A 26,724-nucleotide genomic window follows, 5' to 3' on the forward strand; every position below is an offset into this window, starting at 1 on the left:
TGCCGATACTGCGGCGTCAACATTAGTGCCGTTCTATTCTTGCGAAGGCTATACAGTTGGGGAGCTAAATAACAATGTCGAGATCTTATGGCCTTGAGAGGGCTTCAAGAGAGTTTGTTTAGTATTGCTATTCTGTTGAACGAGCACAGACTAGTGTTTTTCTTATATGGTCCATTGATTGAGTTGCATGGCCACAATGGCGCAACTGTGGCTTGTCTTCAATTTTATATTCATCAAGTGTGCATCGGCCTTGTTGATGGTTACACCAGTGGCTGAGGAGGAATGTCAAAGCCATGAGGTGCAAAGTGACGATACACACAGTGAGCTGGGAATATGCATGCTTATGACGAACAATTTTATTTATTTTATTTGTTAACGTGGGTTAAACATTCAACCATCAGCTGTTTTACAACAATGACCCACAGAGGAGCTTGAAGAATAGGAAGTCACATCAGCGTATGTATCATGACATTACACACACCGAGTAGCAAGTTAAAACACCGCGAAATGTCAACGACAGCAAGGATACTGTAGCCATGGTGACTTGAATTCCCCAACATCACGATGGGCAGAAGTGAGCCCCCCCACCCCCGCCCTGTCTGCCTGGACAGAGTGAGGCGGCGAATTGGGTGCACAGCAGAGTCTTTGAAGAGTCACATTCCTCCAAAAATATACCAGGCATCATTTCGGGAATTGGTCCCTTTATAGCAAACAGCAGAAAGGCCATTGCCTGAAATATGACTTGAATATTTCTAGAGCTTCCTTTTTAAGGCTACAAGTATTATTGAGGAATGAAGTGAATTATTGTCATTTTTCTTGTACTTCACTGCCAATGCCAAATGACTAAATAATTAGGTCTGTATACGGCAGATACACAAGAAAAGCAGCATTTCCAAGGTTCGTGAGGGGATGAGTGTTAGGTCAAGCGTTTCATTTGCAAGCAAGTGTTGTGTGTACATGTCGGATTGTGTGTGCAAGTGAGCATACACAGTCCCACATGAGTAGAGCGTGGTTAGCGCAATACACTACGAACCCGCCAACCAGGGGTTCATGGCCAACATGAAGTGCCAAATATATAAACTGAACTTTGGCCTCCTAGGTTGACTCGGCCGTAAATGGGTACCTTGTGCGGTACATACACATCACCAGTGGGGAGACAAAGGTAGCCGGGCGTAGTGGTGCTAGCCTTCTGTTGGCTTTCAGAGGTGCTCGTTAACAGCACTCACCTTGCCTGTGTGATGCACCATGTGTCACTGTGGTCGGGGTTGGAATGACTGAGGCTGCTTCTTCCTTTCCAAGGCATGGATGGCTGTGAGTGGAGGTATCCCTTTCACATCTCCTGCGCAGAACTCCTCTCACACACAGAAGTGCGAGGAGGCTTCTGTGCCACCACTGTGTGTGAGGTGGGGTAGGGGCGCAGCCGTTGAGAGGTTGCGGTGCAGCCCAAGGGGTGTGTGGTCACTGCTCCATTGCTTTGTGTGACCCTTGGAAAAAACGACTTGAGTCTCAATCAACTCTCACTTGGCTTAGAGCAAACATGACTTAAAACATGTTACTCGAATCTCACCCACCCTCCCTCCCAGGCCTATTGCTATAGTGTTTCCCAGCACTCATCATTAGGTCCTCCCCTTGGTGAGCAACCCCTGGGCAACATCCTCACGTGGGAGTTGCTGTTTTCTTGTACCTGTGGATACAGGCGTCGGTTTCCCCCAGACTCACAGGGTATACACCTTCACACGTCAGCCTTGAGTCGCCGCACGTCACCTCTTCACTCTCAACGCACGATTCAGTTCTTGCTTGAACACACCGCTGTCCGTCTTCATTTGATGTTGCTTGTGGATCACTTGTATCCTGAAAAACCATTGTCTTGGCAGTAGCAGCAGCTGATTCAACCGAAGACTCAGTATTTTTGTCGCAAAGTTTGTGCAGCTCTTGAGACAGACTGCGTACGCGAGAGGACATTTGGCAGCTGACGAGAAGAACGATGTTGCCACCAACTCGTAGCACCCTGGAAGAAAATAATAATAATGTAGAAGTGACGGAATATCGAGACCACAATAATCTAAATGTTGAGAATTTATCGACCGATTAAATTATTTATAGCATGCAAAAGTACTCAAACAGTTATCATCGTTGTCAGAAGTTATAATCAAGCCACTGAGGGATGAAGGTCTCCCCCACGCCTCCTTTAGTCTCAGGACTTTTTCTAGGTTCCCTGTAGGCAGTCGGCGAGTCCCACTCTCAGTGTGCGCACGTTCAAGGAGGAAAGAATGTACACTGTCCTTACAAAGTAGGATAGCAGCCTGCTTGTGGTGCTGCCTCGTGCTGGCATCTTGCTGCCCCTGCAGGTTGGTGTCAAACTGGACTTCCCCAGATTCCCAAAACCCTTCGCATAATCATTTGGTGGAGGCGTTTGTCACCACACCAGGCCTCGGTATGCGAAGGTCCCATTGGCTTGAACTTTACGGTACAGTTAAAGAGTTTTGTGTTGGAAAAGTGAAAATTAAAACAATACCACCAATTATTTCAGACTTTAACCAAGCAGTGTTTCAACAACTAAGATCTGGCACAGAGTAATAATTGACAGTAAAAGTTAGCGTGGAAAAAACTATGAAGAAAATATTTGAAGCAAATTATTTTGCCAAAATAATTCCCGGAGAAAATAGCTCAACCGTCACTTTTCATTAATGGCTTGTCTGTAGCGGCTGTGTTCCATACATCTACAACGTCATTGTTATGTGGGTGTACCAAAAGGGCTCTTGTGATTTCCATCACATCATCTCCCTGCCTAAAATCTCGTGCAGTAGCGCGGCTCTCCATTGGTGGTTTTGAGCTAGCGATGGGAATGCCGCATGGCTGGCGTGGCAGCCAGTTTCTTTGTAGAACAACCACCAGAGGTCGCAACCGGGTACCCGATACCCGTACCCTACCCGATACCCGGCTACCCGTACCCGGCCGGGTACGGGTACCCGTTTGCGACCCTGGTGCGGCCGGGAACGGGTACGGGTAGGCCGTGAGTCACTGGTGAGTCACCGTTTGTCACTAATTTCCCAACGTCTTGTCTCTTCTCACAATTCAAGTTCCTAGAATCAACCCACCCGCGCCTGAAACATGGCTTCATCCCAGAGGTCGCAATCAGGTACCCGATACCCGTACCCTACCCGTACCCGGCCGGGTACGGGTACCCATTTGCGACCCTGGTGCGGCCGGGTACGGGTAAGGAATCAAAACCCGTTTGCGACCTCTGACAACCACTCGGGCCTGCCACGAGGTGGCACTTAGGAGCAAGCCCTGACTGGAGTTTGAACTTGGAAGTCTCTGGCTCTGCTGCTGCTGCACCGTGGCCCCTTGGGCACGCGTGCCTCGACAGGTTTCGTCAATGGACCCATCAGCGACGACGATAACATCGGGTGTAGGAAAGGTGCATGATTGTTTCAATTTGGAATTGGCTATGATATGATTCATATTCTTAGGTTTTTTCGGTAAAGTCACGTAGGTAAAAAACGACGTGATTTATTTTTGTTACTTTTATTAATTTAAATTTTTTACCTAATGTGACTTTAACGAAAAAACCTAAGAATGTGAATCCTTGCAGTCACGAAAGCTTCAAATCTATAATATGATATGATTTTTAAAAAACTACAGAAAGGTAGCATTCTCACGCCAGGCAATACGACATTGACTAAAAATAATTACAAAACATGCTTACCTCATCATTTCTTGTAATATTTTTGGCATTAGAGTCTTCATCTCTTCATCACTGCTATACTTCTGTCCAAAAGGAATGTCACAGATGATGACATCAATAGCATTGCAGGGGATCGGCAGGGCTAAAAGACAGCAATGTTCACATACACAACATTCCATAGTCATGTCTCAGCCATAATGGGATCAAACTTTATAAAAAATAGACATTCAAAAGTGACACAATCAAAAGTTACTCTAGGCTGCAAAGGGAAAATATACAAACATGCACAGATTGCCATATTTCACCTGTGACAGAAGCTTGAAGCAACCCAACCCTATGATCCAGTTCTGCAAAGTGAATGTTCTCTTGTGCTTGCGCGAGTTGCTGTGCGTCCACATCTGTTCCAAGGCAGCGCACGGTCTGGAAAAACATTTTTGTTGCGTAAATCTGTGCTCTTGCCTGGTGCGACCACAATGATCCAACAATGATATTTACGTACATTGTGTTACGGACTGTGGACTGAACATAATTCATATAAGTCATACTTTGTTCGTGCTTTAAGACAAATGTGTGTGTGAATTTGTGTTTGTTGTTAATTGAGCTATTGATCTCCTTGGGCCACGCATTCTATCACATCCCAGCTCAGGCATTCTCAAAGGAGACCCCCCCCCAACACCCAGTAGCAGCTGCCTCTGTGCGGAACAAGTTGACTCGGCACTTGGCCTGCAAGCGGACAATAGTTTACCAATAAGGGGCGATGCTTGCTGCTCTGAGTTATCCCGATTGAGTAATAAATTGACACCGGTATCAGTGCCCAAGCAGTGAGGTTCACTCAGCTTGTAAATCCCATGGATCGTTTAGTTTGCATGGTAGCTTCAATGATGGCCAAGACGTTTTTGGATGTTTGGCGAATTCCTTACGGAAGAAAAATACAGGTGGCCTATAAAGCACCCCACTCACCTTCCATGCCATAGCAGCCTCCAATAGCAGTGTCCCCATGCCACACATGGGGTCCATGACAACTGCATGTGGCTGACAAAAAACACACAACACACACATTAGTGACTCCTGTGCATCGCACTTTAGCCACGCATTCGCTTTGAGCATTAAGCAGTTACTAGCTGTAAGATGCATTGATGGTTTGAACCTCCATTAAGAAAATTGTTGATTACTGATGACATCAATATACCAAACATACAAAGTTGTTTGTGTAATTAATTCAGATGTAATGCGTAGGTTTTTCACAGACACGATCTGGTCGATTTTATGTTTTAAGGCCCTCCCACCACCTGACATAGCCAAACAAATAAAATTCTCAATTCTTAAAGTCTGTCCCCAAGATGCTTGGCAGTTTCAAGTGAAATGCCGTCATCTGATATATTGCCTGAAACTGACTGAAACATATGGAGCTGTTTGGCTTCGGCGTAGCCTGAAACGCCCTGCCCTGTCCCCTCTAGCGGTATCGCAGTAGTTAATAGCTCAGTAGTTAATAGCTCGGTGGGCTTCACCTGGTAAGATAAAAAATTGTTTAATTTAATTTGTATATATTTTTTAAGTGATCTGTTTACCTTTCCTACACTTTGCACTCCGATCGTGTAATAATCTTCTGACCCGCTCCTTACTGGATATCTGTGAAAAAGAGCTTTGTAACTCATCGGATTCCTCCAGTATAATTCTGATTCTGACAGCCCACGTACCACGAGCTTAACAATGGGACATTCACGTCCCTGGCTCGCACAGTACCTGGATTCCCGCGAGGCTGGCCATAGCATACGCCACGGTGGAACGCAAACCGGAGCGAATGCAGTACCCTCTTTTTGACAACGGAATCCTGGGAAGAACATAACAACTTTCATTGATTTTGTTCATATGCAATACAATTAAACATTTGGAAACATTATGCTCTGCACTTTAAAACAAATTTCTTTAGAATTGTGCTCTTTGTGTTTAGTTGTTGTCCTTCCCCCACACCTCCAATTAGCACGGTTGGCCACGTATGGTGCAAAAGAAGTTCCACATATGTACATAATAAAAATAAAATATTTTTACATCATTGACAGCTTGAATAAAAGCGAGAGATTAAATAATGTTTGTTTTGTTAGTGAAACATCGAGTCAATATCTTGCAATTCTTGGGAATAGTTTTTTTTTCTCAAATGTATGTTATCTGTGGACTGTCAACAATTTGCATACAAAGGTCGTAAGTTGTCTTGTCCTGGTATTCTACTTCGTGATTCACAGATAACAGGAAGAAACAATTGGTAAATATCCAGGAAGATTGGAGGATTATCTGGATCCTATGGATAACTGGAGTCAGGATAAGACAGCCACACACAAAACTTTTATTTTTGATGACATAATTGAGATTGTGAAATAAACAGTTTATGTACAATTGGCTTAGATAAGGTGTGAGCTGCTGCTGACTCACCGTGTAACAGGAAACGCCACAACGCAATACAAATCATTCAAATGCACGAACACCTGCAAAATAACACAGCCAAGTACAGGGCAACCGACCGTGAATACGAGGGACAGTGTAATTTATCAACTATCATGCCTTATGAATGGAGTTGGCCAAACATCCAAATAGAGAACCCCACAGAGCTTGGCAAATTGTTGGCGCTAACTTTGGCTGCCTTCCCGCTTGCCTGTGGTTTCCTGTGCCTCCGAATCGTTTTCTCTCCGCATGACAGTGAATGTAAACTGTGCGTGCTACAATGGTAAAATTATTAATATACGGTGGAATAGGATAAATAATCATTTAATTTTCATATGTATCCAAAAGGAGTTAAACATTTATTTTGGCCAGCGCGATTTTGGTAGAGTGGGGCACAATCACATGCTTCAGATCGCATTCAATCATCTGATCGTGAACCAGTGTGATCCGCAATTCTGCAGATCTCACTGGGATCCGACAACTCCAGGTGCTCACCAATGCCTCCGGCAAAATCACAGGTGTAGCCGCTAAGTCACAGGTTGCAGCCACTACCCATGTACGACGCCACGCTTATTATAGAACAACGCCACGCAGTGTCACGTGCGGCCACGCGGAGGCGCTGCAGTACTTATAGACTGCTAGAGTTGACACGCGTTGTTGTGCAGCTTGGATGGAATGTCTATTAAAAGTGGATGTTCAAGCCACCGAGCGTTCACGCGGATTTGCGTGCTGCGTACAGAAGCACCTACACGCGCGAAAGATGTCGGTCATTTACGCATTTACGGATGGCAAAACAGACATTGACGACGAGCCATTGCACTGAAATGATCCGCAGAATGCTGCCGATTGGAAGAGATGATTATTCTGAATGATGAAATGAAAATAGGCTTTGCCCTTTCCGGAAATAATACAGGAGGTGTTAAGATGGTCAAACACCAAATAGACACCTATTGCAAGGCATCAAGTCTGCATTAACCACTTGCTTGTATTTCGATTTAAAGCTTTCGCGACTGCAGGGATTCATATTCTTGGTTCTTTCGGTAAAGTCACGCAGAAGGGAAATAATAAAAGAATATTATTTTATTATTTTCCTTCTACATGACTTCACTTGCTTGTAGTCAAACATGCAAATGCACGTTGACAAGACAACCTCCTTTATGGCCGTGTCTCACCAGTGTTAGACCAGAGACCTGTTTTAACACCCGTATTATTGCCGGAAAGGGTAAAGGCCTATTCTTTTTCCATCATTTGGACACCGATAATACATGGTTCCATAGATGATTATTCTGCAGCCCCGCAGAGTTCCATCATTCAGCTGGAAACATCGCAGGGGAACTTCCGATTAGCCGCCAGGATGCACAGGGCCCGTTCCAGGAGTTCTGATGTCCGTTTCAGACACTTTAATTTGTATAACCGTTGGTATGATCGCAAGTGGATATTTACATGAGCACCAGTTAAGTCTATCATTCACAAATAGATCAGTCATCCACTTTGTTATTCACACTGGGAAGGTGGTGACGATGCATTCATTTTCATGTGCATGTGAAACCAACTTATTCCATAAGTCAAGTTTTCAAAAAACTATAGAAATTAATTACCTTCACAATTACTCCCCAGATGTGATGTGGAATCTTTCACTGTGAGGTTGCCTAAATTGTAGAACTACCCGCAGGACATTTTTGTCGAAAATTTTAATTCCACAGTGCACACAGTCGGTATCCACAATGCTATTTGCCATATGTCCTTCTGCGATGCCAAACCAGAGTTTTGTCATAGTGGTATTTTAAGTCTGACACGAAGAAAAGGGACTTCAGTGTTTAATATAACGGAGTTTACCAGTGCAATAACAGGTCCGTTGGTCGTGTACATCTTTCGTGTAAACACGAGTATTTTACTTACAACTGACATTTCCCGTGACTTGAAAGTGTTTTATAGCACCGTACCAAATCCCAGTTAGTCATGTGCTTCTTAAATGCAGCATGCAATGTGTGCATAGTTGTGGATGACATTAAAATAGGAATGTGTTTGTCGTAAATGCTTGTCAACGAGTGTTGAACCTACTTCGAGCTGTGGATGGCGTAGGTCCGTGTTCCACCCATAGGCGTTTGCCAGTGCCTTCCCTACTGCCTTACCCAGGTCCTGAGTGCATAAAAAAAAGACAACACACACAGTGAACCACAGCCAGGGCACAATGTGTCACCCACCTCGGTGCACACTAGGAGGTGTGGTCGTGGCAGCCCTAAAGCAGTGGTGGAAATGTCACATTTCTATGCCAGGAGACAGTCTCACCCCACAGTACAAACGCTGGTGACATCTCACAAGATGGGGCTCGTTTTATGGACTCGAGAGAGGATGATGGGGCCGAGTTAACTCTCAACCAGGATTTACACTTTAGATCTTCCCATTGTGAGATGAGGGTGTCACAACAGTGTTCCACAGCTGGATAAACAAAAGTTCGTCTCTTTGCAATGAGACGAACTATTTTCAAACATCAGTTTTAGATTAAATCCATCAGGGTGGTGCTTTGCCAAAGAGTTATAATCAAAAACATTCGCAGTGTTCCCGCAAGTGAACTGGAGTCATCGTCAATGCAGCTTAGAAACGCTGACCAGACTATTTGGTATCCGTCCTCTGTGAAACGTTCATCATCATCATCACATCATCAAAAGGTTTTCATTCCGTGCAACGCTTGAATATAAACTATGAGATCTCTTTTACCAGTGGCAAAATATAGTAGTTGGTTTTTTACCCTTTTAAACTGGTACAAAACTGACACCTTTATGCAAGGCATCATGTTTGCAATAACCACAACACAAGTAGTCAAAAAAGCTAACAAAAAGAAGCAACTCTGATAATGATAATAATATGCACTGTCCTTTAAGTTGATTGGTCCACACCCGAGACGGCTTTCTTTAGAGCCTAGTCCCCATTGGTTTTGGACCAGATGACACCAGAAGGCGTACAACTCAAACATATGAATATAAAGTTGGTACATTTAGCAGTCTAGAGGTAATCAATATTGCCTTGCAGTAGCTGGACTTCTGTACATAGGCTATGATGCAAAATTACGTTCAGCTTCATAAGTGGTTCAATTGTGTAAAACACTACACCATCCATGCACCCTAACTGCTCCATCTTCTGTTGCAGAATCGCCAGCAGCCCGGCCAATGCATTGGTGAAGATGTGCGGAGCTAAAAGCAGCCCAGATGGCCGGGAAGGGAATTAAAAGTGCCCCTCATTGAACAAGGACATTTGTGCGATTCCCTGATGAGAAACACGAAGCTTCCCACTCTCAGTGTGAGCCGAGGCCAATCGGATACCTGTCTAAGGTGCCAACTATGTTAAACCGTGAATTTCCATGAAATAACTTTAAATCGGGTCCTTCAGGTGGAGCTTTTACATTTGCATATGCCAGCGGGAATAAACTCCTATTCACGATTTTAAAGAGGGGGCCCCTGACCTAACACAGATTTCCTTTGTGCTTGTGGTCGAAAGTGGCTGCCAGCTGTAGGGGGTTGGACCCCGCTTGCACTGATGAACCTCCGAGTGGCCTTTGTATTTAGTTCAAATCCGGGTCGTTTTGCTTCGATGCAATCGCCGCCACTTACGAGTCCCAGCACGAAGTGCGCCCCCCCCCACTGCTCCCCCCCCCCCCACTGCTCCCCCCCCCCCCCACTGCTCCCCCCCCCCACTGCTCCCCCCCCCCCCACTGCTCCCCCCCCCCCCCACTGCTCCTGGCAGCTGCCTGCACAGCCCAGGCCAGGCGCTGCGGCCGTCACTCTGCCCTGGGGGCTGCCTCGCCGTCAAGTACAGGTTTCAAGTCGATTTTGTGTCACGAGGTTGGGACATCAACATCAAGAGACCAGGCCGAGTGTCATGAGACCTGGGGAATCCGTCTACCAGTTAGGGGGCCAATGATGGATGTGCATAATTATGAAGTGCCTTGTTTCCATTACATTTAGCGAGGAGGCAATACTGATTACAAAGTGATTGAAATCTTTAAGATGGCAATCTTGATACTGCAGCAATACCTTCCCTAATGTGCCCACACATTGTATCTCCATCTCACCAACACGTGATTCTTTGTCTGTCCGGCTTCATTTTAACATAATTTACTTGATAATGTGTATTGTCATTAACCAAATTGCTGCCCACTTGAAAACAAGCATGTAGAATTATAATTTAATAATGTGATATTTGAGTGCCTTTAACATCTTTGACTCATATTTTGTGGTTTCAACTGGGGACCAAAGAGATCATCAGGGCTCAATAGATGGCACAGGGCGCACCAGTGAGCGTGAGCAGGGATGGGGGACGTTAGAGGAAGCCTTTGACTGTCGTGGAAGGCATCCCCCTAGCAAATCCGCAGCCGCGCCAGGTGAACAAAGGTAACAAGGGAGAGAAGCTATGCACTCAAATGATTTGGGTTCATGTGTACACCAAGTTTGTATGTATGTTGAACTTCTTTCGCACCGTACATAACCAACAGTGCTAATCTGTTTGAGTTAAACTTCATGATTGTTATTTATGTATTTTGTGCAATATATTGTGTACGTGACTTTTTGCGACAGAAGCCAAATAAAATCACAAATAAGTGTGACCTGCATGGTGCATTAACTCGACCGTATTTCACAATGCGATATTATTGGCATTCAAATGACAAACAAAACACAAACGCATAAAGACATTAAAGCAGATACGCATACATCTTTCATGGCATTCACATGGAAAATATATGTGGTAGGTAGAGTGTAACAAGGATCACACTGATTTTTCAATAACACTGGCCTGAACTTTTGCAGCTGATTTAGACTAATTTCAGGGTGCTGATTTCAAATCTGAACTCAGATTTGCTCCATCACATCTCATTTTTATGTTATCGGCATACCCCATTTTCATTGATTTTACCAGAAATTAACTCTGTCACTTATGATTGCAAGTTGTTGCGAGTCAGTGACTGCTTTAGTGTTAAAATATGGTGCTGTATTTTTAGGATAGTGTGTTTATAATATCATTTTATGTAGATATCCACATTTATTAAATTTTTCTTCTGCAGTTTTTATTGAAAATACAATATTTGATATCTCAAAAACCTGATGTGATAGACAAAAACTGATGCCAGATTACCTTAAAACCGTTGGAATACCTTATGCCAGAAAAAGTGTGTTGACCAGTGTAATCACATCTCACATCTAATTTACAGAAACGAAAGTCGAATTGATTGGGCTGAGCATGTACTGTGCCAGAGCTGTCGAGCTGTCCCCAATCCTCGTGTTCTCTCAATGCAAGAGCGGTCATCTGAATGGCATGTCCCGTGACATCACAACCAGGCCAGTTGGTGGCTGCTGTATTGGAAGCAACCCCAGAAGAGGGCGAACATCACTGGCCAGTGAAATGGAGCCAGTAGGCCCCCTGGTCACTGTCTCACTCGTTCACTAAACCACATCTAACCCACACGCGACTCCTTGTTGTCAACAACCACCACTGCATCCTCACGGCTATCGTGAATGTGTGCCTTTGGCATGGCAGTGTCATGGTCAAGATCATGTTACTCAAAGGGCATCCAAACCTCCCTCCCAGGCCTGCTGCGATAGTATATCTCAGCACTCACCATTAGGTCCTCCCCTTCGTGAGCAATCGCTGGGCACCCACAGAACCCATCTCAAAAACAGACCTCCTCCACTGTGCACACTGCATCACATCCTCCTCTTCCCAAGCACTGCCTCCATGTGACTCAGTGCTATCGATCCACACACTAACCCCCCGTTTTCACTTCCACCTACAATCCAGCGCCAAACACTTCCTTTAATAATAATGATTTGTTTTTGATAGAGCGCCCTCTACACGTCTGAGAACACCCCCCGTGGCAGGTGACTCGGCACCTGGCCTGCAAGGGGGCATTAGTCTGCTCGTGGATATGAACCTTATGGCGGGACCCCGATGTCCCATAAGCCCCCGGCTCTCGCATAAACTGCGTTGCGACATCATTTTATGTCTGTTGAAGGCGAACGATACGGCAATCCATTCCTCTCTACGAGCTCTGCACGATGCGCTAATAAAAGTTTCGCTTGTTCGGCTCTTCTGCGCATTCGTCCTCGCTGCTGCGCTTGGACGACACAACAACAGAATGATCCGCGCCAGGTGGGGCGCGGCGTTTATGTGGGCGGTGGGACGGAGTCGCCAAAAATAAATTATTTACGATTTTGCCTTCCGTTAATTCGGGACCCCGGGGTCCCGCCATAAGGTTCATATGATTCACTCTCTAACTATCCGACCTTTTCGGTAACAGAGATATTACTTTCTCAAGCCCTAAACGGCTGACTTTCCCCCCTCTTCTTTTCCAATGTGGTTGAAGAATTCGATCAATTCCCAACCCGCTGGGTGCATCTCCGCACCTCATGCTCACGAGCTCTTACGTTCCGCACGTTTCTACCACTCTCAACTCTCTCACACATCCGCCACATCGCCCCTGTAAGTAACGCTTGTGAGAATACCTTGAGAGAGGCACCCCGAACCCACGTTGTAACTTTTGTGAAGCTCGTCTCTACGTTTCGGGATTCAGCAATGCCGTACATCTCTAACAGCATCCCCATGGGAGAGGCATACTAACAGCAATGCAACGGGTGCATTCCACAGCGATTGTGCTCCAGTTCAAGATGCACATGTTGTGATGGAGTTCTGGCCTCCCTCCCTCCTCCCAGCTGCGGAATGCTGTGATTTTGCGTGCGGTTTCTCAGCAATTGTTTTTTGCATCTTACAATTTCTGAACATAGGGCCACACCCCTCAAAATGTCAAGTGGCCAGCAGCAAACAGCACTGTTAACATTTGGTGAGATTAAACAGTCTCAGTTATGTCCTAGTTGCACTACAGCTCTACGCACCCAGGCCCACACTGGATTGCAAACTGCACGATGGAAAAAACGTCCTGTACAAAATATTTTGCCAAAATGGATTTATGATGGCTCAAAGCACTGTAAAAAAGAATCAGCGTGTCACGCTGCGCTTTTAAAGCAAATTTCCACCGTTACATACTGTGTCCCACAAAACAAGAAACTGTCACAGTATATGAATCGCACGTTTTAATGTTTTAACTTGAATATGAACTCGTTTTAAACCGATGGACCTACCTGAGAGTTGTAATGTTGACTGTTGTTCCCACTACATCGGAAAGACACTCGGAAGCTTTCAACATCGGTTGGCGCGCAGATGCGATGGCGCATCATCTCAGAGCTCCCAGGCTGCGCCTCAAACGCAGATTCACCTCCTATTTCCACAGGCCTCCGTGCGTCACACCTGTCTGTATCTTGCTCAGCGTTCTCCAAATCGAACTCCTTAGCCTCACGTTCGGGCACAGGCTCCATCCTTGTCGGTACAACTTGCGGATCGAGCATTGGCGATGTCCTTTCCTTCTTGCAGCAAGAAGCCGTTTCACCTTGAGCACGCCTCTTTCTGTGGGATACACGGTCACCGGGAGGGCCTCGTTGCACAGCCTGCAGGCCCTTCCACAGCGTCACAGCGTCGCCCCACGACGCGAGGTCCGACGTCACTCGCTTGGAGATCATCCTCAACCCAGCGCCTGCAAATAAAGAACGGGGTTCAACGTACGTACAGGAAACGCACAAAACAATTTAACCGGAGAACTAAAATCACTTGATTATGAAAACCACCTTATTTAAATTTCAAACACAGCTCAAGAGGCTTTATTGGCAGTGGTGCATTCGCAAAGACTTAATGAGCCTCCCAAAATGAATTGGTCCGAATGAGTTATCACGTAAGTACAAATGGAGATGTGAATTGAAGGAATGGGAAGCTCAGTCAATGGTGGTAGAAGACACTTGGATTTCTATGCAATCTAAGTGCTTGTAATTGCCAACACACTTTATAATAACCTCACTTGCAATTGCATTTGACGAGTGTATCCTTCGCAGTTTACACATGAGTCCAACTCACCCTATGTCTATTTTATGTTTTTTTACTGATACCGTACTGTGATCAGTGTAAAAATTATGTTCCCAAGTAGACTCATGCTGCAGGGATTTTATTAGTTAACATTTATTTATATTTGTGCAATATTCTTTTGGATTTTTCAGTCGAGTTATTTTTTGCTTTGATTTTCAATAGCTTCATTGCTGTACTTTCTTTATAATTTGTTTTTTTTTCGTCATTTTGGTGATGCAGGTCACTCTTGCATGTGCACGCAAAACAACGTATGCTTTGATTTGTTACTGTGGCAATTGCCACTTAACGTGAAACGTTACAACAGAGAACATGCACACATTAATGGACAAGAGGACAATTTGCAATCCATGAAAATCAGTGGAAGGGAAGAAAACTTAATAAAAATATGAAAGTGTATTCATTACCTTTGTTCCGTGGCAAAGTGACCGATGGGATTTTCTTTACGAGCACAAAGAGACGCTCCACAGACTTCAGCTCCAATAATTTTTCATCTCCCTTCGCCATGAAAAACACTTTACCGTCTGAAGTTTCTACCTAAACAAGATAGAAATGCAATTTGAAACAAAACAGAAATAAGTCAAACGCAGCCTTGCTTGACTGGCGGAATAACAAAGTTGGGAAATAACTGAGATTATTTCTGCCACAATTGAACATGAAATGACAGATAGTGACCGATTACAATATATTTCTAGAATCACAACATAAGCATCATATCATGAGTGCGATAATCCATTATTTTATTTGGTCAGTATATGTTGTAAGTCTAACGTCCTGGTTTCATAACCTGATCTTGCTTGACAGTTTCAAGCAAAACATCGTGTCTACTTGCAAATTTTGGTTGTGATAATTATTCTTTAACTTACCGGTGAAATACAAAAAAATGGCCTGTTGGTACACATGACAATTTATTTTGGCAACGTCGACTGGGGGAGGGTTACATGACAAATATTTGGCCAGATAAATCTGGTGCCAAACCCAAAATATCTATTATCATCATATTGGCTGCGATAATCTGCATGTAAGTATTCGACAAAAAACCTCGTGGCCTAACAGTTTGCGGAAGCTATCCGCCTGCATTACTTATGCCCTAACACTGACCTAATCCTGCCCACTCCGAATCATTCTGCAGCATGACCAGTGGTGGAATGGGCAACTTTCTGTATGGAATCAGCCAAAGATTAATTATGAAATGCGGAAGGGCTCTCATGTTACTTGGAAAGGGCCGTCATTCTGCCAAAAAGTGGTACAATTGTAATGAGCGACTTCCGCGATATGTCGTGTAGAGGGTTCTCTTCTTTATTCCACGTACGGGCACAGCACAGGCCAACGTTATCGGCTTCCTCTCCAAATACACACTTAGATTTTAACGTTCTGCAGACTACACACACGGTTGATCACATGGCGGGTTCCGCCCGTCTGCTCCCGGTCTCGCCGCTGGCTGACGGCGTGCCGGGAAGGGCGGTGGAACTCCGCAGGAGATCCGCCACGTGGCCGAACGACGGAGAGAGATGACGGCGAGCAGCGACAGTCCGGACCCAAGACTCCCCACACCGATCCCGAGTCCTCCTCCGAGGCGCTTATATTGCCACAGGCGCGGCTAGGCTCCGCCTCCGGCCACGCCCTCTCGTGGAACTTTCTAGCCGGTTCTCGGAGTTTCTCGGCCGGCCCTGCTCTTCTTCACCTTTGGCCTAGATACATCTCCCTTTGGGGATTGGATAATGTTTATAATGGTGCCTGTACCCGTGCTTCCCTTTTCCAACCAGTAGATGTCACTATCTCATTACAAAATGACTACCAACATATCGACACAAAACAGGCCCGAGACGTGGGACACCCCTCTATAAACAGAAAAGCTCGACCAACTTTACTAATCGTCAAGATGTTTACTGTACCAATGTACTTCGAGACCAAAGTTTATAATCAGTCGATATCACCTGCCGTGACACATCAAATTGAAAAATGGATGTTCTCAAAAACGGAACAAAATCTGAAAAGCGCATGGAGTATTACATACTTGGGCAAGGTGCATCGCTAAAAGGAATGATGGCCAGCAGTTGAGACAATGGAATAGCAGTCAAACGATGGAACACACCCAAGAATACGTCCATCGCATAAATGGAGTGATGAGATCAGCCGGTGTGCGGGAGCTAAATGGCTTGTTGCAACGTGAGAAGTTAAGCAATGGTGGTAGCTTAAGGAGGCCTTCATCCTGCAGACATTGTTGACCGATCGTGAGCAGGTTGAGTGGGAGCACGGATACTGCCGTTAAATTCTTTTGTGCAGCTGCCTGCACACGATTGCTCAAACAGCAGCTGGGGAAATCACCGTTTCCTTCCCAAACGATCCTCATTCTCAAGCGTTTCACACGTGTGACGAACAACCGTGCGTCACGCGCCCCGACACCTTTCTCCTTGTGTTACTTCAGAGCTTAGGGACCATTTATAACTTGTGATAGGCCACAAGTGGCGATTGAGCATGCCTGCGAGAGACGAGAGGAATTGAACTTGTAACTTTACGATGAGAATCTGATGTTTTAAATGTAATTTGTTGTCGACCATATTTGTTTTTTTATTATACCTCAATTTAATATAAAACAGCTACACCTTGTATGGCCGATATTAATGTGTGCAGAACTGCGAAAACATGTAAGCGAAAGACATTACTTTATTATCACATTGCATTTTCAATAACAAAAAATAATTTCTACATTAATGGTTACCATAATACTGCAACAGATCTAATGCATCCGAGAGGATATCCAATGTTGAGATGGAGTAATTAAATCAGCTCATGTGTAGGTGCTAGGTGGAATATTACATCGTCGTCAGAGATAGCGGGAGCTTTGGGGAGGTTTTAATCCAGCAGTGGATTGACCATGGCTGCAAATAAATAATTCAACTACTTATCACAAAACAAAGGCGCGCACACACACAGGTGTAGAAAAATACATGCGGAGACACACACACACACTTATGTATATAAACACCAGCAGAAATTAGCTCTACTGCTCACAATGTACAGTTGTCAATCACTGCTGCATGAAGGCTCGACATGCCGTCTTGGATATGGGGGTTGTTTTTATCATAATTCACCACACCGATTAGTTCGGTTGGTGACAGGAGGGCCAAAGACCGGTTCAGATATCACTCGTCGCTGACGTTAGCTACGACCAGAAATCACGTGCAGTGTTAACCCCTGTGCCACCGCTGCTCCCCGCTCCACCTTAGGCTGCTCACAAGGTGTTGATGATTTCAAACGGAGCTTCTTTCTCACTACATATAACGCACACAGCTCATCACAGGGATTCTACTGGGAAATTCAGGGGGTGCCTGTGTGACCCCCCACCTCCGGCACAATCATCCTTCACCACACACCGCCAAATGAAGGCCAAATGAAGGCACGGACGGCACAGCAGTTCAAATCCGTTCTTGTGATCACATCAGCCGCTCTTTCATCTCAACGCTTCCCGGAGCAGCCCGTGTAATAAATCAACAGAGTGGAATGAGCCACATGATTTATTTAAAAGTTTGCCTTAAGCCACTTCCTGCTCCCACACTGATCCAGCCTAAGCGATATTAAATATCTCTTAAATCTTTCTTGTTGTTTTTTTGCTCTTTTATATAAGAGGGTGAAATACTCTCTTTAGTCTATAAAAGCAGCCACATATGTATTGAATGTCATGGTTTAATAGGAATTATTCCAAGGTCATTAAGAGAAGCACAGAGGCTTTCCATATATTTCAATAAATCCATAAAATCTATGTTAATATCAACATTTATATCCAATGTGAAAGAGAATATCTTCCAATACAAGCTGATATCTACATTTTATATTGTAATTGCATTTTGGGCTTCTGATATGAAAAATTATTAAACAACTCATGGCAAACAACTCTGTCCTTACACTTGCCTCAATGTTTGCAGGTAAATTTACTTTGAATTATGGTGGAACATTTAGTGTTGGTATCGGTTTGCATAATACACAACAGCATCCATCTTATTTTCCGACAATATAACCTTATAAATCACAATATCAGGGGGCCCCAATAGCATCCCACAAATGGTTTTAAAGAGTTGCTCGTCTGTCATGTGCACACGGCCACATTCGCCACTAATGCGATTGGTGAAAACAGAGCTGTTGCTATTGATGTTCTTGACTCTATGGCAAAGTGGTTTATTGCCAAATTACGAAAAACTATGGCCTCAACCTACTTCTCTGACTTGGGCGAGGCATTTCATCCCAGGCCATGCCGTGCGTAACGTCATTCGTGCAATGGCACCCGCGCTGTGGCTCTGGGGTTGGTTTCTCAAGGGCTCTCTCTCTCTGGTTTTTATAGATTTGGTTAAAAGCCACAGAACCTCATTTTGTTTCTTTCCCTATTACTAAAAACTTCCATATGATGTATTTTTTTCATATTGTTACAAACCAAAACCTTTAACCTCAACACAATCTGTGAAAGTAGATATTTAATTAAAAAAAACATTCTTGGAATTCTGACAAATCAGTTGCATGTAATAAGAAAAAAAACAGAAGATCTCTGGTTTGGATTTTCCACGAAGCTTGTGGTACACCCTAAACCTCATCTGCACAAAACATGGTTGATGCGGATACCTGATACACATATAGAAAATTAAAACTCCAGTAATGTGCGACTGTGGGTCATCCAGAACAGACCGTACATCATATAACGATGCAATGCTCAATCCACAAATATGAAGAAGACATCACAGCGATACACTCCGCTGTTCCTGACGCAGTTATTATCTGGCTTGACCACCTCAATGTGACAATGTAGTTGTTGCTCTGCATCTACATCAGCCATATGAAAGAAAATAAGCAAAAACTCAACATGCCAGCGAGGCTTAGTGAGCACAGAATCGATATTTGCCTATAATGGAAACCAGCATCTCTAGTAAATGCTGTTGAAATACAATGTCTATTGCTGTGCTGCAAGGATCTTGAAATTAATAAATACTCCTTCCCACAACAAACATCCTAAGCTGCAATATTATTGCCAGGCGTAGACGATACTTAACTAAACTTGGTATATTTGTAAATCGTTTTTGCATGGTGTATTGTTAAAAGTTTTAGAAATCAATATAAATAAGTCAATCAGCAGGAAAGCTAATACAATGTTGCATCTAGACGGATTTTCCATATGATATATTTGTAAGTGCACTGGTGGAGCCAGTGGGGGTGGTGGAGTGGCACGTGCCCCCCCAATGATCCGATCAAAATCCCTAATTTGGATCGGATCATTGGGGTATATTAGTAACTAGCGGGAAGTACCCGGCGTTGCCCGGGTTAAATTTATATATTTAAAACGTACTCTGAAAAATCTAACAGCAGTGCATACTGACTGTGGTGGTACCTGCTATGATTACAGCAGTGCATACCGACTGTGGTGGTACCTGCTATCACTACAGTAGTACATGTTGACTGTACAGCAGTATTTATCGACTCTATAGCACAAAGTACTCACCTGACAGAGTGGCGTGGTGAGGCCTAGTCCCGTGCAGAGCCTCTGGCCTCACCTAGATTGTCCAGCCGGCCGAGGTGGCACCTTGGCAGGCTGGGGCTGGGCTGCTACCCCTGACCCCCCCCCCCCAGCCACGATCTCCCCGGCCGCTCTGCAGTAATATCTCGGCCTATAGTGGTAGCATTTAGCGACTGTATAGTAGTAATCTAGATTTGAAGAGTTTTAATCTAGTAGTTAAATAGTAGTAACTGCACGCATCGGGGTGGGGGGGACATCACACAGTGAAGAATTTACCTGCGCGTTTAGTGTATTTTTATAGTATTTTTAACGCCAAAGAAAATGTCCCCCACACTCCCACTGAAGGCATGCGACTTGGCTTGAGCCGTCCTCCCCACCAAAGGCGCGTGAGTTGGTATGGCCATGCACGTGTCATAAATAAATAAATACATTGGGAACGCCCAGAAATCGCACTAAATCGCTAATTCAACTAATTAAAAGTTGATAAATGTGAAAAAGAAATAGCGCTTGCTTATGGCGGGGCTTACGGCGTGGTACCTGGCTATTTTTATTTTACGTAAACCCCACTGTTGGAGAGCCAAATCCTTCGCAAGCGCGCAAACACACACAAACCCACACACAAACCCACAGACAAAATTGTATTTTTATATAGAAAAAGATAGAAGATATCCAAATAATGTCCTGCTCCAATGAGCAGTGGTGGATATTATATATTCACTAGCCTTTTGCCCGTCCAAGGACGGGTGTATTGCAGTAAATCTGAAACTTGCAAGCGAAAAGCAGACCGCGACGTGATATTCATTGCATCCATTCGTGTGTAATTTGTAAGGCCGTGGTGACACAGACTTATTTCATTTAAAGGTTATAATCCCTTGTTCATCATGTCCTTTTTACTTCTATGTCTCAATAGCATTACGGAGATCGCGTGACGTGAGGGTTCTGCCTTTGTAGTGAGGGTTATAAGTTGACGCTGAGGAGGGGGGAGGAGGCGCCTCACCACCCCATGTGGAGTGACGTCACCCGCTAATTATTATTAATGGTGAGGGAGGGGGGTGTCCATTTGGAAGACATCACCTCTTCATGATTATTAAAGAGGGGGGGGGGGCTACATGTGGAGTGACGTCACCCGCTCATGATTATTGAGGGGGGGTTGGCCTCATGTGGAGTGACGTCACGCGCGAGACACACACACATTCTTAGCTCATTATAGTAGAAAATATGGTGGGGGGGGGGAGTCTAACCATAGAGCAACCACTGCCGACTTCCCAAGAAGTGGTATTCTATTTTATTGAACCCCCACCCAGGATTTGAACTCGCAACCTTCCAATTGCGAACTGCTCACTCTACCACTGAGCGTCTTGGCTGGTTAATGACGGACACAGAATACGCCAGTGTGTATCCTGGATTTTGAATCTAGACCCAAGTTTGTTTGGTTTTTCTCGTCATCCTAAATTTAGTTTTCTGCTTCACATCTCGGTGCAAACGTACATAGTGGATTTGTAGACGCAGCCTATAAGCCACGTCTCGGCCTCATGAGCCAAGAATCAGATCAATAAAGTGGCGACTAAATGTGGAGACCAACAGTGGTGCAGACTGAACCCGGGGCAGAGACTCAGAAGAGGGGGGGTTGTGAGGGCAGGGAATGTGGGACAGGGATCAGAAGGCTCGCCTGCGTGGCCCCAAGTCGCTGCTCGATCTCCGCGGCGGCCAGGGCCTCCAGGCCGCGCCCCACCGTGCACATGAAGGAGCCGAGCCGACACGGGGAGGAGGCCTCGCTGGTCATGGTTTCCTCCACACCAAACATGGGCGCCAGGTCCTGGAACGAATACATTATAAAGTTGCACTCATTACACAACAAAGTGCTTGCCACAAATGAACCACAATACCTTGCTGATCTCATCAAGGAGCATAATCCATCACGCAAACTCCGGTCATCCTTGCAGCAGCAGCAGCTTTTGGCTGGCTATCGAATCAAAGACGGTCACCATATTGGGCGCTTTCAGATGTGCTTCTGTGGCCGTCTGGAACGCTCTCCCTTCTGATATTAGGAAGCCACTGGAGCTGTGCACGTTTAAATCATCTAGATTGAAAACTCATTTACTTAGAACTTATTTTTGTGTTGAGTTTGTCGTCTTGCCTCCGCACCTCCGATTAGCACGGTTGGCTACGTACAATGTGAAAGAGGTTCAACACACATGCATACTTGTCAACCCATATGCTTTACCCATATTATTGTACGGGGAAATTTAGTATTTTGATCCAATCGGCATACAGCCGTTTCAATATGGAATTTGTAGGATGAACATTGAGATTTATAAGGGTACAAGGTGACCAATAAGGTCTGAATTGGTCTGTAATAAGGTAGGCAATGATAAGGGGTTGACAGGTATATGCATACGTACAAGTCAGGTCTGAGATCAAAAGACAAACAATAGCGAGAGGACGGTGGCTCCATGGCCAGTGGACACGCGACTCCTGCACCAACTCAACGGATCCCCTAGCATGGCAATGTCCTGGTTCCAGTTGATGCCAGTGTAATGACCGAAAATAACAAGCACTCACCCCAAGCCAATGTGCAAGCATAACGGTTATTCAAAAATAGGCCAAAGTCTCCGATTGGCAGAAAGAGGCTTCCACAGCGATTGGTGGGGAAAGTCTATTGAAGTGATTGGAAGAAAAGGTTTGGGGCCATCCATTTAGTACGTACACATGGAGGGGGGAGGGAGGGGTTAATGCGTACGCTTGCGTATGGGGGCCTACTGACAATGTACGTACACATAGGAAACGGGGGGGGGGGGGTGTGAAGCCTCGATAATAATTTGTCTACATTGGCCTCCAAATGAGTTAGATAGTCCGGCGGTAGACTTAGTGTTTTTTTAACACGTTAATATTATTCATCCTTGATCGTTTCTGCGTGGATTAAATATCGGCCGTTCTATAGGATTCTGGGGGGGGGGGGGTGCGTCAAGCGTATGTACGCAGGTGGGGGGTAAAAAGTACGCGTGCGTACAGGGAGGGGGGAGTGGTCAAGTTGACAGATTTTTGCGTATGTACTAAATGGATGCCCCCTTTGAACGTAAATAGTGAAAGCCAGAGGCGACGGTTGGGATAGGACTGAGATTTGCTGGGGGAGAAAACATTGAGAGATATAAAAGGGCAGAGCACAATGGGAGGGGATGTCCGAGGGAAGACACGACCTTCAAGACCAAGCATGAAGCCCAGACCTCATATTGTTACGGTGTTCTAATAAGAGAGGCTCCTTGTAGTTCGTCGTTCGAGTCATTTCACAAGCGTGGAATACAAAATCTGCTTTGTTTCAGATGCAGGACCAAAACGACAAGCGGCCAAGTAACCAACAGCACAATCAAAGTTGTGATACGCGAGTTCACATTTATTTAATAGAGCAAGGTTATAAGAGCTTTGGAATATATGATGGGAGGAAACACCATAATTGATGCAGAACCATACAAAGCGACCTACACTCGATGCGGCTGGCGTAGGGTCTGAATCTGGATTCCACGATTACTCTGGATGCGCAAGGGTAACGATGCATGCATGAAATCGCAAATGTACACTTTACATTTATGTAAATTTTAAACAGGTCTGCTAATTTTCCAAAGTTTCACCTCTTATGTCCAGTTAGCCATCTGATCAATGAGTGCTCTTTTTCATAGCGTGCTGTTCAAGTTAACGAGGCTGGAATTCAAGAGATCAGAAAAACAAATAAAATGAAGCCAATAGCACATGGTGAAGGGCTTTGGAAGCGCAGCAGTGGGTATATCATGGACGGTGATGATTGATCTTTTTTATGGATATTGCAAAGACCTAAGCATCCACAACCTCCACAAGTCGGAACGTGTACCGTTGTAATGGCAACTTTAACCACCACAGTACCGTGGTACTTGTTAACCTGGTTAAAAGTCCTTACATTCAATTTCCTGTGTACACTCCAGAAATGTTCACCTGAAGATGGGTCCACTCTCCCCACCAGAAAAAAAGGGGAGCAAGAAGAATAAGGGAGCCAAACGATCCAAGAAAAAATATATAAAACGGGTTCATTTCCGTAATGTTAAAACATAAACATGACTTTTCGATCGCAACACAAGCAATCGTCATCAGGAGAAAAAATAGCAGGAAAGCTGCCGAGGCAGGCTGTTTTAAAGGTTTAAAATGCGTGATCGGATCCCACCTGTGAAGGATGTGATCCCTGACATGCAATACCCCGGCGTCTACAAACTAAGCTGTGTCTGCAGCAGTAGTTACATTGGGGAAACTAAGCGACATGTCTCAGACCGTGTTCGTGAACACAAGGCAGATCTGAAACACGGTAGGACCAATACCTCGGCCGTGGTTGATAATTTTATTAATGCGGTGGGCTCACACGAAATTGATTTCTCTAAGACGAAGGTACTTTGCAAGCCCACTGGCTATCAACAAAGATTCGTTCATGAAGCCATCCATATATATAGACACAGACACAATTTCAACCGAGAAGATGGGTACAAACTGAGCAATCATTGGAAGGACGTTATTAACCAGTTTAAGTCATAACTAGCTGTGATGTTTCTATCCTAGCTTCTGCTGTTAGTAGTTATAATCGACTCTCTGGTTTCACATTAACAGGTTAAATGTCTCTCGATGTGGCGGTGGCTCTCCGATCTTCCATTGACATGCAAATTTCTCACTTTAACATTACTAGCCCAGCCCACTTCGCTTATGACCCTTGGGCTACACCCATTTGAAACCTTTTAAACAGCCTGCTTCAGCAGCTTTCACACAATTTTTTCTCCTGATGACTGCTTGTGTTTTTTTGTTATTTTCTTTGATCCTCTCTACGCGACTTTACCGAAAGACCCAATAATATGAATTCCTGCAGTCACGAAAGCTTTAATACTCTTAGGTTTTTTCGGTAAAGTCACGTAGGTAAAAAAGTATTAATAATAAAATATGTTATTAATAATAAAATATTTTATTATTATTAAAATAAAATATTTTATTATTACTTTTTTTTACCTACGTGACTTTACCGAAACAATCCTAAGGGTATTAAAGCTTTCGTGACTGCAAGAATTCATATAAAGTGAAATATTTTATTATTTAATAAAATAATAATAAATAATAATACAATTTATTCTTATTTTTACCTACGTGACTTTACAGAAAAAAACCTAAGAGTATCCTTGCAGTCACGAAAGCTTCAAATCTAGAACGAAATCTTTAAGTCAAGAAACGTGACTTAGTTGGGCGAAACCATTTCACCCCCCCCTACTTTGTCACCCCCTCTGTAGGCGCCACATGGTTGAGCCCGCGCTCACCCTGGACGGGCGTGAGTGCCCGGTTCGCTGAGCGTGGTGCCTCGCAGCCTCTCTCAGAGTCTCTCAAACCCTCGCAGAGTCTTCCAGCGATTCGCAAGAGCGCTCGCAGACTCCGCTGAAGGGTTAAAGGGACGAGGCACAGAATCGGCCCTCCAACTCTCGCGCCGACCACGCCAACACGCGCGGATCCGCGTTTTATTGGCAGACGCGGATCGTCTTCCAGAAGCGAGTTAAACGCAGCGAAGTCTTCCGGAAGACTGCGAGCTCTTCCGGAAGATGATTGATTTGGCTTCCTGTTGATGAGATCTTCTGGAAGATGACCACCTCTTCCGGAAGTTGTCTACCACTACTTCTAGTTTACAATTATAATATTTTTTGTTTCAAATAAGAATGTTTTATCCTTTCTGGCTAAATAATCTGGCTAAAAAAAAATACCAAATAGATAAATTTCGCAAGGAATCACACGTATTTGTGGTGAACATGCAAACAAAAAACATGTTCTGATAACAGATGATGCATTGTGTTTTTTTTTAACTGATTGGCCAACCTACACCAGCTTTGAGGGCCCAGTCTCACCAGCGTCAGACCAGAGAACGCCAAAAGGCGAACAGCATAAGAACAATGCACTATCGGAGCATTTATAGCCCGGAGTGGGCAGCTACGAAATGGGATCTTTTTGCCGGTATCAAAGTATGAAAAAACAAGAATAGGTTTTAACCTTTCTGGTATGTTCACAACAAGGACTGTTAATTGTTTTTTACCCTTTTATCTGGCAACAAAACTGACACCTTTTTTTTTATAAGGAGTCATGTTTGCATTGACCACAATACCTGCAGTCGGAATGCAAACAAAAACATAACTCTGATAATGTATGCACTGTTCTTGAAAAAAAACCAACCAATTATCATATTTTGCTACTGGCAAATGAGGTTCCAATGGAACAAGTACAGTATTTGGTTAATTCAGACCTGATTCATTGCAAACTGTTTATATTTGGCGTTTGAACATCTTAAACACCTGTTTTATTGCCAGAAAGGGTAAAAAGCTATTATTTTTTTATACTTTGATTCCGGCAAAAAGGTCCCATTTTTTAATTACACGCTTTTATTTAACTCACTCTGTCTGTTGTCATATCTTCAAATCTTGTAACTCAATTTTAACCCACTTCCCAATGTGGTATCGACTTCAAACTTGGTATACTTATGTCATACTGATGACAATACTATATTCTATCCTTAATTTTTTTTAAAAATAAATATTTTTATATCTTAAGTTTCGGCTTGGGTCTAATTGTCCACGCTCAACTCACGTTGGCTGTAATTGGCCACAGCCCCTTATGTTGTGGCAAACCTCGGGGCCACTTCTTCGAGTCGTGGAGTTCTTCCATTACTAGTGCGGTACATTTCATTAAAGCGTGTTTAAAAAAATATATTTTTTAATGTTACTTATTTTGTATTTATACAGCGTGGTCGTCGCCGTCCATGCAAATCTCAATCTCTCCAGGAACCGCAGCCACGGCATGGCAGGCAACAGCAGCAGCCTCGCAGCGAGACGGTGCTTCCAACGATGATAAACCGGTAACCGTTTTCACAATCGGAACGTTCGCAGTGAACGCACGGCCGTCTCAGTCATGGCGTGGTCCGTTTTGCCCTCGTTTCCCCGTTAAAACTTGGAAAAGTGTCAACGTTAGTAGAGGCGCACGCCCTGCAATTTCCTCGGTCAAGCTACTGCTGTCGGAAGGGCATCCACTAGGGGGCGCTGTAGGGGGAGGGGAAGGGGGCCTTTGGTCTACTCTTCCACACGCGACCTGCTGGGTGGACAGAGGCAGT

General features: G+C 44.5%; 2 protein-coding genes across 5 annotated transcripts in view; one reads left to right on the plus strand and one right to left on the minus strand.

The window, feature by feature from the left end:
* LOC144934205 (disintegrin and metalloproteinase domain-containing protein 12-like) overlaps positions 1-9,775 on the plus strand; it is a 37,434-nt gene extending 27,659 nt beyond the window's left edge. For both annotated transcript variants that reach the window (XM_078859787.1, XM_078859788.1), the window contains one exon: positions 9,272-9,775. In XM_078859787.1, coding sequence (XP_078715913.1) covers positions 9,272-9,350 — 79 coding nt within the window. In that variant the 3' untranslated portion in view covers positions 9,351-9,775. The remainder of the gene's footprint in view (positions 1-9,271) is intronic.
* Positions 291-25,082, minus strand: THUMPD2 (THUMP domain 2 tRNA and snRNA guanosine methyltransferase). 3 transcript variants are annotated; one of them, XM_078859794.1, is made up of 11 exons: positions 24,896-25,082; positions 21,250-21,396; positions 14,488-14,617; positions 13,252-13,700; positions 8,186-8,263; positions 6,116-6,168; positions 5,432-5,519; positions 4,649-4,720; positions 3,994-4,108; positions 3,710-3,830; positions 291-1,684 (listed from the first exon to the last, which is right to left on the minus strand). In XM_078859794.1, exons 2-11 carry the CDS (start codon positions 21,382-21,384, stop codon positions 1,657-1,659), a joined length of 1,269 nt encoding a protein of 422 aa, XP_078715920.1. In that variant the 5' UTR covers positions 21,385-21,396; positions 24,896-25,082; the 3' UTR covers positions 291-1,656. The 3 variants fall into 3 exon arrangements, with proteins under 3 accessions (XP_078715920.1, XP_078715918.1, XP_078715919.1); XM_078859792.1 differs by having other exon boundaries at positions 291-2,008; XM_078859793.1 differs by lacking the exons at positions 21,250-21,396; positions 24,896-25,082 and adding an exon at positions 15,353-15,367 and having other exon boundaries at positions 291-2,008.
* Positions 25,083-26,724: the final 1,642 nt, after the last annotated feature.

This window comes from Lampetra fluviatilis, chromosome 9 (genome assembly GCF_964198595.1).
Source record: "Lampetra fluviatilis chromosome 9, kcLamFluv1.1, whole genome shotgun sequence".
In the NCBI taxonomy this organism is placed as follows: domain Eukaryota; kingdom Metazoa; phylum Chordata; class Hyperoartia; order Petromyzontiformes; family Petromyzontidae; genus Lampetra; species Lampetra fluviatilis.